We start from the raw sequence: 15,927 nt of genomic DNA, 5'->3' as shown, positions 1-15,927 counted from the left end.
AATTAATGATATGCTAATGTGAAATCTCGACTTTGGCACTGTTATGCCAGTGCCGGTACGCTGTGTTTACGTTTATTGTTTATAAATACGCTGCCATAAGATCTTGTACGATTTTATAGTTCGGGTGTAATACTCTTGGAGCGCTTCAGTAGACTAACATCTTCCGTGAACAGTTTCGTTCATCGTGTAAAAACTGCGTTAACCAGGTCGTGCCATGTGCCAATGGCACTGCCTCAACTAAAGTCCTTTTACTCTCTCAGTGCTCTCCAGTGGCTGTTGACGTCTTTATTTGGCTCGCAAACCACACAATTTCTGTACGAAAACGGACAAGCGTAAAGTACGAGTAGCTGCGTTAATACTCGTATTTTTAGCGACTGTGGTAGAACAGCGGAGAAAATCGCGAAAAGGTTTTTGGATTCGTCGATGGCCTGAACAGCTAATTGCTGGTAGAGGATCATCACATAATAACCTCAGATACATACTAGCAGAAGTTGTTCGATACCTCAGGTGCATTTTCATCCCTTTTTGGATTTTGAATTAAATACAATTAATATATAGTGCTTGATGTCAGTTCATGCATGCGTAATATCCATATTCTCGATGTTGCATTGACTACATACTTCATCAAATAGATTTCAGGATCGAGATTCGTTTCGAAATTTCATTCGAATGGAAGTGGAGATTCTTTTCGAATCTGTCACCACCGTGGAAAAGATGTCTACATCTACATCTACATCGATACTCCGCAAGCTACCCAACGGTGTGTGGCGGAGGGCACTTTACGTGCCACTGTCATTACCTCCCTTTCCTGTTCCAGTCGCGTATGGTTCGCGGGAAGAACGACTGTCTGAAAGCCTCCGTGCGCGCTCTAATCTCTCTAATTTTACATTCGTGATCTCCTCGGGAGGTATAAGTAGGGGGAAGCAATATATTCGATATATCCGATATATTCGATATATCCAGAAACGCACCCTCTCGAAACCTGGCGAGCAAGCTACACCGCGATGCAGAGCGCCTCTCTTGCAGAGTCTGCCACTTGAGTTTATTAAACATCTCCGTAACGCTATCACGGTTACCAAATAACCCTGTGACGAAACGCGCCGCTCTTCTTTGGATCTTCTCTATCTCCTCCGTCAGACCGATCTGGTACGGATCCCACACTGATGAGCAATACTCAAGTATAGGTCGAACGAGTGTTTTGTAAGCCACCTCCTTTGTTGATGGACTACATTTTCTAAGCACTCTCCCAATGAATCTCCCTGGTACCCGCCTTACCAACAATTAATTTTATATGATCATTCCACTTCAAATCGTTCCGCACGCATACTCCCAGATATTTTACAGAAGTAACTGCTACCAGTGTTTGTTCCGCTATCATATAATCATACAATAAAGGATCCTTCTTTCTATGTATTCGCAATACATTACATTTGTCTATGTTAAGGGTCAGTTGCCACTCCCTGCACCAAGTGCCTATCCGCTGCAGATCTTCCTGCATTTCGCTACAATTTTCTAATGCTGCAACTTCTCTGTATACTACAGCATCATCCGCGAAAAGCCGCATGGAACTTCCGACACTATCTACTAGGTCATTTATATATATTGTGAAAAGCAATGGTCCCATAACACTCCCCTGTGGCACGCCAGAGGTTACTTTAACGTCTGTAGACGTCTCTCCATTGATAACAACATGCTGTGTTCTGTTTGCTAAAAACTCTTCAATCCAGCCACACAGCTGGTCTGATATTCCGTAGGCTCTTACTTTGTTTATCAGGCGACAGTGCGGAACTGTATCGAACGCCTTCCGGAAGTCAAGAAAAATAGCATCTACCTGGGAGCCTGTATCTAATATTTTCTGGCTCTCATGAACAAATAAAGCGAGTTGGGTCTCACACGATCGCTGTTTCCGGAATCCATGTTGATTCCTACATAGTAGATTCTGGGTTTCCAGAAATGACATGATACGCTAGCAAAAAACATGTTCTACAATTCTACAAGAGATCGACGTCAGAGATATAGGTCTATAGTTTTGCGCATCTGCTCGACGACCCTTCTTGAATACTGGGACTATCTGTGCTCTTTTCCAATCATTTGGAACCGTCCGTTCCTCTAGAGACTTGCGGTACACGGCTGTTAGAAGGGGGGCAAGTTCTTTCGCGTACTCTGTGTAGAATCGAATTGGTATCCCGTCAGGTCCAGTGGACTTTCCTCTATTGAGTGATTCCAGTTGCTTTTCTATTCCTTGGACACTTATTTCGATGTCAGCCATTTTTTCGTTTGTGCGAGGATTTAGAGAAGGAACTGCAGTGCGGTCTTCCTCTGTGAAACAGCTTTGGAAAAAGGTGTTTAGTATTTCAGCTTTACGCGTGTCATCCTCTGTTTCTGTGCCATCATCATCCCGTAGTGTCTGGATATGCTGTTTCGAGCCACTTACTGATTTAACGTAAGACCAGAACTTCCTAGGATTTTCTGTCTGTCAAGTCGGGAAGGTTTATACGAGGGTTGGAAATTTAATAGTGGCAAATATTTATTTACAGCCCGTACAAAATAGATAGGTGTTACAAAATTTTACTGACTTTCAAAGTAGTCACCAGCATTGTGTATAACCCGTTGCCAGCGATGTGAAAGTCTTAGGATACTATTAGCAGTGGCAGTTGTGTTGAGAGTTCGAGCGGCGCGGTCTATTGCGACGAAGTTGTAACAGTTCTGAAGCGAATGCCATGAAATGCTTCCTTCAGTTTATAAATCGGGTTGAACTCACGAGGGCTCAAGTCAGGGGAGTGCAGTAGGTGGTACAGCACTAAGCAGTCTCATCAGTCAAACAAATCAGTAACAGCTTGCACTGTACGTGCTTGAGTATTGTCCTGCAAAATGATGGTCAGGTCTTACAGAAAGTGTCATCACTGCAGTAGTAGCCCTTGAGCGACCTGAGCGACGCATGTCATCGACAGTTCCCGTCTCTCTGTATTTCCTCCATGTCCGAACAACATCGCTTTGGTTCACTCCGAGACGCCTGGATACATCCCTTGTTGAGAGCCCTTCCTGGTGCAAAGTAACTATGCAAACGCGATCGAACCGCGGTATTGACCGTCTAGGCGTGGTTGAACTACAGACAACACTAGCCGTGTACCTCCTTCCTGGTGGAATGACTGGAACTGATCGGCTGTCGGACCCCCTACTTCTAATAGGCGGTGCTCATCCATTGTTGTTTACATCTTTGGGCGGGTTTAGTGACATCTCTGAACAGCCAATGGGATTGTGTCTGTGGCACAATATCCACAGTCAACGTCTATCTTCAGGAGTTCTGGAAACCGGAATGATGCTAAACATTTTCTGGTGTGTGTATATCACACAAAAAACTCTCTGAAATGTGCTTTAGTGTATCGTTTAGGAACTTCAAGAATATGCAAAGTACAATATATTTTAAGAGCTTATTGATGAGAAAAAGTACAGAAGAACCTGCGATGATAACTACTTAGCGCAGTAGGCGCTACAGTGCTCAGGCCGTACCGTGCTTAGCACTGCGGGCGCTGCCCCATCCTGATGTACCTCGTTAAAACGTGCACATAACGGATATGTTAAGATATGCAACACAGCTATTTTATGAAAGTAGGTCGGTTTTATTCAGCATTCCGACACATCATATTATTCCCCACTCAAATAACTATAAAATCCCTTTTTTCAACGTAATCTCCGTTCAATGCGATAACCTCTTCAGAGTCCCAGAAGACGGTCGCCATGACTTTACCACCTGCGTGTGCGGCTTTGAATTTTTTCTTCGGAGGAGAGGTGGCGTTGCGCCACTCCATGGTTTGTTTTGTTTCCGGTTCAGAGTGATGAACTCATGTGTCATAGACTGTGGCGATGTTCAACAAAAAATTGTAATGATCAGCCTTCTACCGCGTGATAAATTCCGTTGACATGTTCCTTCGTTGCTCTTCATGGTCTTCTTTTAGGCGGCACCACGCTTCTGCTACGGTCACAGGTTCGAATCCTGCCTCGGGCATGGATGTGTGATGTCCTTAGGTTAGTTAGGTTTAAGTAGTTCTAAGTCTAGGGGACTGATGACCTCAGATGTTGATTCCCATAGTGCTTAGAACCATTTGAACCTTTTGTTAGGCGGCGAGGAACCCAGCGTGCATACAACTCTGAGTACCACAAATCGTGGACAGGTGTGTCAGGTGTACAAACAGAGACGTCCAGTTCTGTAGTTGGGTGTTTGATTGTGATCAATCAATCACTATGAATAAGAGAGTCCACACGTTCCAACACTGCAAGAGTCACAGCTGTATGCTGCCGATTGGCACGAGAGACATCAGACAAGTTTGCACAACTGTTGCGGTGATAACAGACGCCTCACCCAAAGACTATCCGTGCTTTTGTTCTCTGCCAGGTCTCCGTAGATATACAGAAAGCGCCTATGAATTTTTGCTATACTCCAAATCCATATTAGTAGTTGATAATGTGGGGTTCTCAGCGTATCTTATTTGCTCTGACATATATAGCAACGTAGCGGCGTATTCAAGTACACAGCTGCAATAATGTAGACCTGAAGATGCCTCACCGTGGTTAAAACCGTCAGTCTGCTTGTTTGTTGTGCGATAATGTGCGCCAGAGATCTGCTAACAAACACACCTTTCGGTAGCTCAGTGGCGACGTGGTGTAGTAATTTCTTCAGTCAGAACAAGATGTGGGCTACAAATAAGTAAAAGGTTTTAAATATGTGACTCACATTTGTGCCATTCCCTCAAATAACGAAACCTTCTGCTATTACATTGCATCACTTAATTGAATGAGCTTATGCAAAGAAAACAAACATGAAAACTTGCCCCTAGTGTTCATTAAAATGACATTCTCATTTTACATTTCGCAATGCAACGTGTTAACTTTTCTCGCGTGATAATAGGTGTGTCAACCAGATGGAAACACTGTCGTGCTCTCGTTTCACAAGACGTGTAGTGTTATCTGGTCAGTAAACACCGCTTTACTGTTTGTTTCCAAGGAAATAATGCCGGCGTACACGGTATCGATCGTAGGTCATCTGCATGACAGTGTGACGCTTTAAGCTGTCAGCGAGTGACTGTGGGGTTAAGGACCACCTATGTCTCATAGGAGCAGGTGTGGGGGTGTGAAAGAAGCCTAGCTCGCGACGCGCAAATAGCCAGACTATATTCACCCAGCATTTGAGACTGAGAGCACTTAGTGACTTGCAACAAACTGTACACATAATTTTAACCCTTTTAGAGACGTTTCCTCGCTCTCACACCCCACAAAAGATGAAAGGAAGAAAGTATATCGCCTACTATATTTTCGCTGTTCTTACAATAAAACTACCGCATCAAGCATGACCTGTTAATCTATGTTTACTACTAACTCTTTTCGAAACACATTTTGCAGGCAATTGGATGCACCTGCAAAATTACCTCACTGTGCAACAAATAGTACGGAAAATATGACATAAAATCGAGCACCGAACGAAAACGAAGGTGCATGGCGAAATTCGCTAGAGATACAGGTGGAATATGTGTGTAAACATGTGTGAAATATGTTAAATTTGATACGTGTGCGGTCCTGCCCATACCTCTCGTATAGGGTGCCTAAAGGTGCTGCGTTCTCGGAATAGCTATACAACATTTCAAGCCAATCACATCAATAGTTTTTATTACAGTAAAGAAGATTGACAATACTTAACTTTGTATTTACAAGAACGCGTCGCAAGCGATAGGCGAAATGCAAACAGTCAGTCCTTGGCTATATACAGAGTCCATGTATGCAATTGATATGGATCACTAATAACTGTTCTGCAAGTGCCGGTCTAGTGCTGTGCAGCTGAGGCTGGCACGAACAGCGCTTATATTCTCTTCTTGTAGAGGCCGCTCCTGTTGTCGTCTCACAACCTTCTCTGCTCTTGCTTTCCTCGTCTTCGTGCCGGCGCCTGTGGTTACGCCGGAACAACAAGTGCGTATGTGGGCAAAGCCACTGGTAAAAAGCTCCTTGTAAACCCCTGGATCGAACTGAACGAAACTTGGTACACATATTACTATCTGGAAAAAAATACTGTTGGGTAAGAACCAGCGTTCTTCTCTTGGGAAGGAAGAGAGAAGGAAGAGGCGAGCAGACAGAGGGCGAAGGAGGAGATGGACGCAGATATGGGAGATAAGGAGATGGACAGAGAGAGGGTGAGGGGGAAATGTACAGAGAAAGGGGAGGCAGACGGAGAGAGTGGGAGGAGGTGATGGACAGAGCAATGAGAGAGGAAGAGAGAAACAGAGAGAGGGCGAAGGAGGAGATGGGCAGAGAGACAGAGAGGAGGAGTCGAACAGAAAAAGTGAAGAGGACACGGTCAGAAAGAGGGGGTGGAGGAGATGGACATAGAAGGGACAAAGGAAGAGATGGACAGAGGAAGGTGGAGGTAGACTATGAATTGGAATAGAAACATACCTGGGCAACGCTAGGCACTCTGATAGTGCAAATAAAATAGAGAATAGAGTATGAATAATATTAACGTTTGTTCCATTTCGAATAAAATTTTCTTTAAGTCTGTTTGTTACAGTTCTTCACCAGTTTTATTGAACATTCTCAGTTTTTTATTTTAGTTTGTTAGTCACACAATCCTCAAGCTACATATATGAGTCTGGATATAGCTATCACGTAATTCTCTAATACGCGAAGTACAATGCTGATCACGAATATTGCAGCCGGCCGAAGTGGCCGTGCGGTTAAAGGCGCTACAGTCTGGAACCGCAAGACCACTACGGTCGCAGGTTCGAATCCTGCCTCGGGCATGGATGTTTGTGATGTCCTTAGGTTAGTTAGGTTTAACTAGTTCTAAGTTCTAGGGGACTAATGACCTCAGCAGTTGAGTCCCATAGTGCTCAGAGCCATTTTTGAACGAATATTGCAACACTACGAATGCGGAATTCAACAAACTTCAAACTGCCATGAAGTGAACTGTTATGTTGTTGTGATCTTCAGTCCTGAGACTGGTTTGATGCAGCTCTCCATGCTACTCTATCCTGTGCAAGCCTCTTCATCTCCCAGTACCTACTGCAACCTACATCCTTCTGAATCTGCTTAGTGTATTCATCTCTTGGTCTCCCGCTACGATTTTTACCCTCCACGCTGCCCTCCAATACTAAATTGGAGATCCCTTGATGCCTCAGAACATGTCCTACCAACCGATCCCTTCTTCTGGTCAAGTTGTGCCACAAACTTCTCTTCTCACCAATCCTATTCAATACTTCCTCATTAGTTATGTGATCCACCCATCTAATCTTCAGCATTCTTCTGTTGCACCACTTTTCAAAAGCTTCTATTCTCTTCTTGTCCAAATTATTTTTCGTCCATGTTTCACTTCCACACATGGCTACACTCCATACAAATACTTTCAGAAATGACTTCCTGACACTTAAATCTATGCTCGATGTCAACAAATATCTCTTCTTCAGAAATACTTTCCTTGCCATTGCCAGCCTACATTTTATATCCTCTCTACTTCGACCATCATCAGTTATTTTGCTCCCCAAATAGCAAACCTCCTTTACTACTTTAAGTGTCTCATTTCCTAATCTAATTCCCTCAGCATCACCCGACTTAATTCGACTACATTCCGCCGGCCGAAGTGGCCGTGCGGTTAAAGGCGCTGCAGTCTGGAACCGCAAGACCGCTACGGTCGCAGGTTCGAATCCTGCCTCGGGCATGGATGTTTGTGATGTCCTTAGGTTAGTTAGGTTTAACTAGTTCTAAGTTCTAGGGGACTAATGACCTCAGCAGTTGAGTCCCATAGTGCTCAGAGCTATTTGAACCATTTTGACTACATTCCATTATCCTCGTTTTGCTTTTGTTGATGTTCATCTTAAATCCTCCTTTCAAGACACTGTCGATTCCATTCAACTGCTCTTCCAAGTCCTTTGCTGTCTCTGACAGAATTACAATGTCATCGGCGAACCTCAAAGTTTTTATTTCTTCTCCATGGATTTTAATACCTACTCCGAATTTTTCTTTTGTTTCCTTTACTGCTTGCTCAATATACAGATTGAATAACATCGGGGAGAGGCTACAACCCTGTCTCACTCCCTTCCCAACCACTGCTTCCCTTTCATGTCCCTCAACTCTTATAACTGCCATCTGGTTTCTGTACAAATTGTAAATAGCCTTTCGCTCACTGTATTTTACCCCTGCCACCTTTAGATTTTGAAAGAGAGTATTCCAGTCAACATTGTCAAAAGCTTTCTCTAAGTCTACAAATGCTAGAAACGTAGGTTTGCCTTTCCTTAATCTTTCTTCTAAGATACGTCGTAAGGTCAGTATTTCCTCACGTGTTCCAGTGTTTCTACGAAATCCAAACTGATCTTCCCCGAGGTCGGCTTCTACTAGTTTTTCCATTCGTCTGTAAAGAATTCGTGTTAGTATTTTGCAGCTGTGATTTATTAAACTGATTGTTCGGTAATTTTCACATCTGTCAACACCTGCTTTCTTTGGGATTGGAATTATTATATTCTTCTTGAAGTCTGAGGGTATTTCGCCTGTTTCATACATCTTGCTCACCAGATGGTAGAGTTTTATCAGGACTGGCTCTCCCAAGGCCGTCAGTAGTTCCAATGGAATGTTGTCTACTCCCGGGGCCTTGTTTCGACTCATGTCTTTCAGAGCTCTGTCAAACTCTTCACGCAGTATCGTATCTCCCATTTCATCTTCATCTACATCCTCTTCCATTTCCATAATATTGTCCTCAAGTACATTGCCCTTGTATAGACCCTCTATATACTCCTTCCACCTTTCTGCTTTCCCTTCTTTGCTTAGAACTGGGTTTCCATCTGAGCTCTTGATATTCATACAAGTCGTTTTCTTATCTCCAAAGGTCTCTTTAATTTTCCTGTAGGCAGTATCTATCTTACCCCTAGTGAGATAAGCCTCTACATCCTTACATTTGTCCTCTAGCCATCCCTGCTTAGCCATTTTGCACTTCCTGTCGATCTCATTTTTGAGACGATTGTATTCCTTTTTGCCTGCTTCATTTACTGCATTTTTATATTTTCTCCTTTCATCAGTTAAATTCAATATTTCTTCTGTTACCCAAGGATTTCTACTAGCCCTTGTCTTTTTACCTACTTGATCCTCTGCTGCCTTCACTACTTCATCCCTCAAAGCTACCCACTCTTCTTCTACTGTATTTCTTTCCCCCATTCCTGTCAATTGTTCCCTTATGCTCTCCCTGAAACTCTCTACAACCTCTGGTTCTTTCAGTTTATCCAGGTCCCATCTCCTTAAATTCCCACCTTTTTGCAGTTTCTTCAGTTTTAATCTACAGGTCATAATCAATAGATTGTGGTCAGAGTCCACATCCGCCCCTGGAAATGTCTTACAATTTAAAACCTGGTTCCTAAATCTCTGTCTTACCATTAAATAATCTATCTGATACCTTTTAGTATCTCCAGGGTTCTTCCATGTATACAACCTTCTTTCATGATTCTTAAACCACGTGTTAGCTATGATTATGTTGTGCTCTGTGCAAAATTCTACCAGGCGGCTTCCTCTTTCATTTCTTAGCCCCAATCCAAATTCACCTACTACGTTTCCTTCTCTCCCTTTTCCTACACTCGAATTCCACTCACCCATGACTCTTAAATTTTCGTCTCCCTTCACTATCTGAATAATTTCTTTTATTTCATCATACATTTCTTCAATTTCTTCGTCATCTGCAGAGCTAGTTGGCATATAAACTTGTACTACTGTAGTAGGTGTGGGCTTCGTATCTATCTTGGCCACAATAATGCGTTCACTATGCTCTTTGTAGTAGCTTACCCGCATTCCTATTTTCCTATTCATTACTAAACCTACTCCTGCATTACCCCTATTTGATTTTGTGTTTATAACCCTGTAGTCACCTGACCAGAATTCTTGTTCCTCCTGCCACCGAACTTCACTAATTCCCACTATATCTAACTTCAACCTATCCATTTCCCTTTTTAAATTTTCTAACCTACCTGCCCGATTAAGGGATCTGACATTCCACGCTCCGATCCGTAGAACGCCAGTTTTCTTTCTCCTGATAACGACATCCTCTTGAGTAGTCCCCGCCCGGAGATCCGAATGGGGGACTATTTTACCTCCGGAATATTTTACCCAAGAGGACGCCATCATCATTTAATCATACAGTAAAGCTGCATGCCCTCGGGAAAAATTACGGCTGTAGTTTCCCCTTGCTTTCAGCCGTTCGCAGTACCAGCACAGCAAGGCCGTTTTGGTTATTGTTACAAGGCCAGATCAGTCAATCATCCAGACTGTTGCCCTTGCAACTACTGAAAAGGCTGCTGCCCCTCTTCAGGAACCACACGTTTGTCTGGCCTCTCAACAGATACCCCTCCGTTGTGGTTGCACCTACGGTACGGCTATCTGTATCGCTGAGGCACGCAAGCCTCCCCACCAACGGCAAGGTCCATGGTTCATGGGGGGGGGGGGGGGGAAGTGAACTATATGCCTGAATATGCAGATGGTTAGTATTTCAGTGCGACCACACAAATGCGTTAGAGTAATGCTGTCTACATTCTGTATATAACGAAGGATTGGGTAGAGGGTTTTTCATTCAAATATAGCAACTGAAACTTGATTGTTTGCTGTAAGACCGATTTACGCCTCGTATAGGCAGGAGAAGACAATTTGACATATCTAAAAAAGGCAGTCGCAGATGTTGGACAAGGAAGTGAACTGCGAAGAAACCACTGGTAACAGTTGAAATACTTCAACTGATGGACGAAAGTAGAAAGTAAACGAAAGGTTCAGAGAAATTCAGGAATACAGAAATGCAATTCACTTACGAACAAAATAAATAGGAGGTGTAGGGAAGCTAAGCGAACTGTCTGCAAGAAAAATGTGAAGAAATAAAAAAATGATCATCGGAAGGACTGACACAGCATATAGAAAAGTCAAAACTACCTTCGGCGAATATAAAGCACAGGTTTTAATATTAATACTGTAATGGGAATGCCGCTGTCAAACGCTAAAGAGAGAGAGCAGGTAGTTGTAAAGAGTATACTGAAGGCAACCACTTGTCTGATGACGTGATAGAAGAAAAAATTAGAGTTGACATGGATAACATAGGGCATCCAGTATTAGAGTCAGAATTCGAAACGTATTGGAAGATTGAGATCAAATAAAGCAGAATGGATAGATAACGTTCTATCGGAATTTCTAAAACTGTTGTAGTGACAAATGAACACTTACTGAGGTTGGTGTGTAGACTCTGTCACCAGCAATGTACAACCAGACTTTCTTAAAAATATCGTCACACAATTCCGGAGCTAGCAAGGGCAGGTAAGTGCGAAAACTATCGCACAATCAGCTTAAAAGCTCATGCATCCAAGCTCCTGACACTAATAACATACAGAAGAATGGTAAAAACGATCGATTTGGCTTTAGGAGGAGGAGGAGATTAGTGTTTAACGTCCCGTCGACAACGAGGTCATTAGAGACGGAGCGCAAGCTCGGGTGAGGGAAGGATGGGGAAGGAAATCGGCCGTGCCCTTTCAAAGGAACCATCCCGGCATTTGCCTGAAGCGATTTAGGGAAATCACGGAAAACCTAAATCAGGATGGCCGGAGACGGGATTGAACCGTCGTCCTCCCGAATGCGAGTCCAGTGTGCTAACCACTTCGCCACCTCGCTCGGTTGGCTTTAGGAAAGGTAAAGACACCAAAGAGGCAATTATGACATTGCGCTTGGTAATGGAAGCAAGTCTGAAGAAAAATGAAGACATATTCATAGAATTCCTCGACCTAAAAGCATTCGACAACGTAAAATGGTGCAAGGTGTACGAAATCCTGAGAAGGAGTAAGCTGTATGGAAAGACAGGTAATACGTAATAATGTGTGTGTGTGAATTCCCAAGGGACCAAACTACTGGGGTCATCGGTCCCTAGACTTACACACTACTTAAACTAAGTTATGCTAAGAACATCACACACACACACACACACACACCCATGCCCGAGGGAAGACTCGAACATCCGGCGGGATGTGGCCGCGCAATCCGTGACATGGTGCCTCTAACCGCGCGGCCACTTCAAGCGGCAATATGTAATAGGTACAAGAACTAAGAACGAACAATAAGATTGGAAGCGAAGAACGATATGCTCGGATTAAAAATGTTGTAAGACAGAGATATACTCTTTCGCTCTTACTGTTCAATCTATACATCGAAGGAGCAATTATGGAAATAAAAGAAAGATTCAAGAGTGGGATTAAAATTCAGGGTGAAAGGATATCAATGACAAAAGATTCGATGATCATATCGCTATTCTCAGTGAATGTGAAGAAGAATTATAGGATCTTTAGGATGAAATGATGGAGTGCAGAATATGGATAGTGAGTAAACCGTAAAAAGGCAAAAGTCATGAGAAACAGCAGAAAGTAGCAAGAAACTTAACATGAACATTGATAATCACGAAGTAGATGAAGTTAAGGAATTCTGCTACTTCTGAAGCAAAGTAACCACGACGGAGAAAAGAAGGGTGACATAAAAGCACACTAGCAGAGGCAAAGAGGGAATTCCTGGCTAAGAGAAGTCTACTGATACTAGACATATGCCTTAATTTGAGGAAGAAATTTCTGAGAATGTACGGTTGGAACACAGCATTGTATGATAGTGATGCATGGACAGTGGAACAGAGAAGAATCGAAGGGTTTGAGATGTGGTGCTACAGTAGAATGTCGAAAATTAGATGGATTGATAACATAAGGAATGATGAGGTTGTCCGCAGAAGAGAGCAACGTATGGAGAACACTGAATAGAAGAAGGGTATAACTTTCATGATACTACAGTGAGCTGAAGAGGAGAAAAACTGTAGGGGTAGACAGAAATCTGAATACAACCACAAGTAATTGAGGTCGTAGGGTGCTCTCTGAAATGAAGAGGTTGGGACATGAGAGATATTCGTCGTGGGGTGCATCAAACCAGACACTACACTGCTGGTCGCATTGGTAGGGATTCAAGGACTGTCATTCGAATATGGAATCAATGGGTTTAGAGGGCGATACTCAACAACATGAGGGATTTCAACGGCCCCACGCTGCTAGCGGCTGAGAGGACAAACATTGTTCGGACCTGCGTGCAGGATCGTACACTCATATCACTTATCTTGAAATAAGAAGTACGTTAGTCGCAGCAAGACAACTATCCACACTGGCTGTAAGATAATACTGCAAATTCAGCATGGCGATCAATTTTGTGGCTGTTTGACACGACAGCATGGAGAGGCGCGACCAACGACAATACTCGAAACAAGAGAGGAACCACGTCCTCTTTAATGATGTTCTGTGTCTGCGTACATCATCACAATGGACGCATCAAGGCGTGCAGCCTCCAAGGCAACCCACCTTGCCAGATTGTATTCTTCTTCGTCTTCTGGATGGAGCAACTGACGTTATAGTATGGTGTGTCACTGGATGCACAAGACAGTCATCTCCTGCTCGCATAACTGATAATTTGAACAGTAACCATTTCTGATTGTTATAACCGACAGCTCTGTCCTGCAAGATAATTCAAGACCGCTTAGTGCTTGCGCTGTTTGACTTTTCCGTACATCGATGCAGACAGTGTCCGACTGTAGTACTGATAAGCTCTGTCTCCAGAGGTTGCCGAGAAATTGACACACCAGCACATTCAAAGCGCTACTACTGAAGAAAACTTACACAGCACGGAACGAAGTAACTGTATCTGATACTAAGCTCAGTTCAACTCGATGTCTAGCTGGGTTAGGGCCATTATTGCTGCTACTGGTTGGAGCTATGTACTAAATTTCGCACCCCCAAAAAAAACACATGCAAGCTTAACCATGCATTCTTCCTTCTACATCACACAGGCACCCAGCATAAGCAATATCTTATCTTTTTCAACGTTGATGTTATTGCAATTTTAGTGGCCAGCAGAGTATGACAGTCCTCGGCAGTGAGTTAATATCATTTCTGCTGCAAATATGAAGTCGTGACTGGGTAGACAACTCTTGTCTGTTGCAGACGTACGCTTCTCGCCACTCTGGAACCAAACTAAAAAATCGACTGCAGAGCCTCATGTTCTCAGCGATGTTGCGGCAAGAGGTGGCGTGGTTTGACAAGAAGAGCAACAGCACAGGAGCGCTGTGCGAGAGGCTCTCTGGAATCCACGAAGTTCACTCGGTAAGTGGCAGTGATACATAGCGCAAGTGGCTAGCGCTTGTGTGATAAGCCCGCGTACACTCTCTGCTACTGAAATTTCTCTAGCTATGATTTTCTGTTCCGCGATGCACAGGCGTCCGCACAGTATATAGGTTACATACTTGACGGTGTGGTGACGCTAGTACTGTCTGTGGGCCTGTGCGCGTACCACGAGTGGCGGATGGGCCTCGTCGTCGTCGCCTTCCTGCCGGCGTCGGTGGCGCTGCACTACTACGAACACGGGAAGATGCTGGAGGACATGATGAGCGTCTGGGACGCCATGGAGAAAGCATCTAAGGTAAGTATCCGCTCCTGCCGTGATTTCTCCACACGCTTAGTCAGTAAATTATTATAAGAAACACTGCTGCAATAAACGTAAGCCACTTCGTTCCTCCTTTGAATATCGAAAGGAAGGAAAACCGGATGATTGACCCTTGCAGGGAGGCGGAACCGGCAGTTTCAAATGTGCCACTGGCCCCTCGCGCCACCTGACGTCACTCAGCCCTGAGACGGGTCGTAGTTGGTATGAGCTGCCCAAATCACCTTCCGTACGCGCGTAATTTCAGCCGTCTCTGACTGGTGCTACATGTTGTAATCGTGTCTACACAAGCACAAAACCTTCCCAGCCCCGGCGGCTAGTGGGTTTACTCTTGACGAGTATAGCGGAGTTAGCTATCGAAAGCTCGAACATTTTACTCGAATTGAAGCGGCTTGAAAATCGAGAACATTTTATTCCCTGCCTTTCCTTTTGAGCCTGTACAAGTAAACATTGTATGGGCCATCTCCCATTGGTTAATTACCTAAGGCACTGACTGGCGTTGACGTGACCAAGGGCTAGGCGTTCTCGGATTCACAAGAAAATGTGGTGGATTCTTCAGCACGTTTCTCAATTGTCCCATTCATTTTGCCACGTACTGACTTTCAGGAGTTGGGTCTTAGTCACTGTTGGCCTTTGGTACAAGGTTCCCCATACGAGGCAAATGTTTTCAATATAATCGCAGGTAACTATGACCAGTCTCCTACTAAATTTTATTATTAAAACTTTTCAGGCTCATCTTCGTAAGTGATCAGTCGCAATTGTCTGTATCTGTATTCATTCTTTATATAGTTACGGTGAACAATATCCATAATGGACCAATTCAATCTAGACAAGTGATGTTTATGAACGTGTGTCCCATTACTAGGTTTCGAACTGTTCGATGATTTGTCACCTGCGTATGGATAAATTTCAGCGGACAGCTTGGTCGAAAATTGTTTAGGGTTTGATGTTAAGTTCATCTACGAGAGGTGTCCGAAAATTAAGTTCCGATCGGTCGCCAAACGGTAACCACAGTGGAACAATGGAACTCTGCACGGATGTGTTGAGCTGTCTCCAGTATGGCCGCATATCGCGTCGCGTTGCGCTTGCAATTCTGAACGTACAGTGAACACATAAAGACGCCTAGAAAGCAGTGCCTCCGTGCCTCACATGAAGTGCTGAGTGGTATTGACAAGGGATTTCAGATCGATTCCGTATTCCAGGATTTCCGAAGGCTTTTGGCACTGTACCAAACAAACGTCTCGTAGTGAAACTGCGTGCTTGTGGAATATCGTCTCAGTTATGTGACTGGATTTGCGATATCCTCTCAGAGAGGTCACAGATCGTAATAATTGACGGAAAGTCATCGAGTAAAACAGAAGCGATTTCTGGCATTCCCCAGCGTAGTGTTATAGGCCCTTCGCTGTTCCTTATCTATAT

The 15,927-nt window shown here is 43.8% G+C and overlaps 1 protein-coding gene across 1 annotated transcript in view; it reads left to right on the top strand.

Moving 5' to 3' along the window:
- The window catches only part of LOC124606683 (ATP-dependent translocase ABCB1-like), a 222,293-nt gene that overhangs the window by 163,082 nt on the left and 43,284 nt on the right, over window positions 1-15,927 (top strand). The window contains exons 16-17 of the mRNA XM_047138698.1: window positions 14,013-14,171; window positions 14,284-14,487. Of these exons, the coding sequence (XP_046994654.1) occupies window positions 14,013-14,171; window positions 14,284-14,487 (363 nt within the window). The remainder of the gene's footprint in view (window positions 1-14,012; window positions 14,172-14,283; window positions 14,488-15,927) is intronic.

Source organism: Schistocerca americana, chromosome 3, assembly GCF_021461395.2.
Source record: "Schistocerca americana isolate TAMUIC-IGC-003095 chromosome 3, iqSchAmer2.1, whole genome shotgun sequence".
Taxonomy (NCBI): Eukaryota; Metazoa; Arthropoda; class Insecta; order Orthoptera; family Acrididae; genus Schistocerca; species Schistocerca americana.
This window is presented reverse-complemented; position numbering and strand designations above follow the sequence as displayed.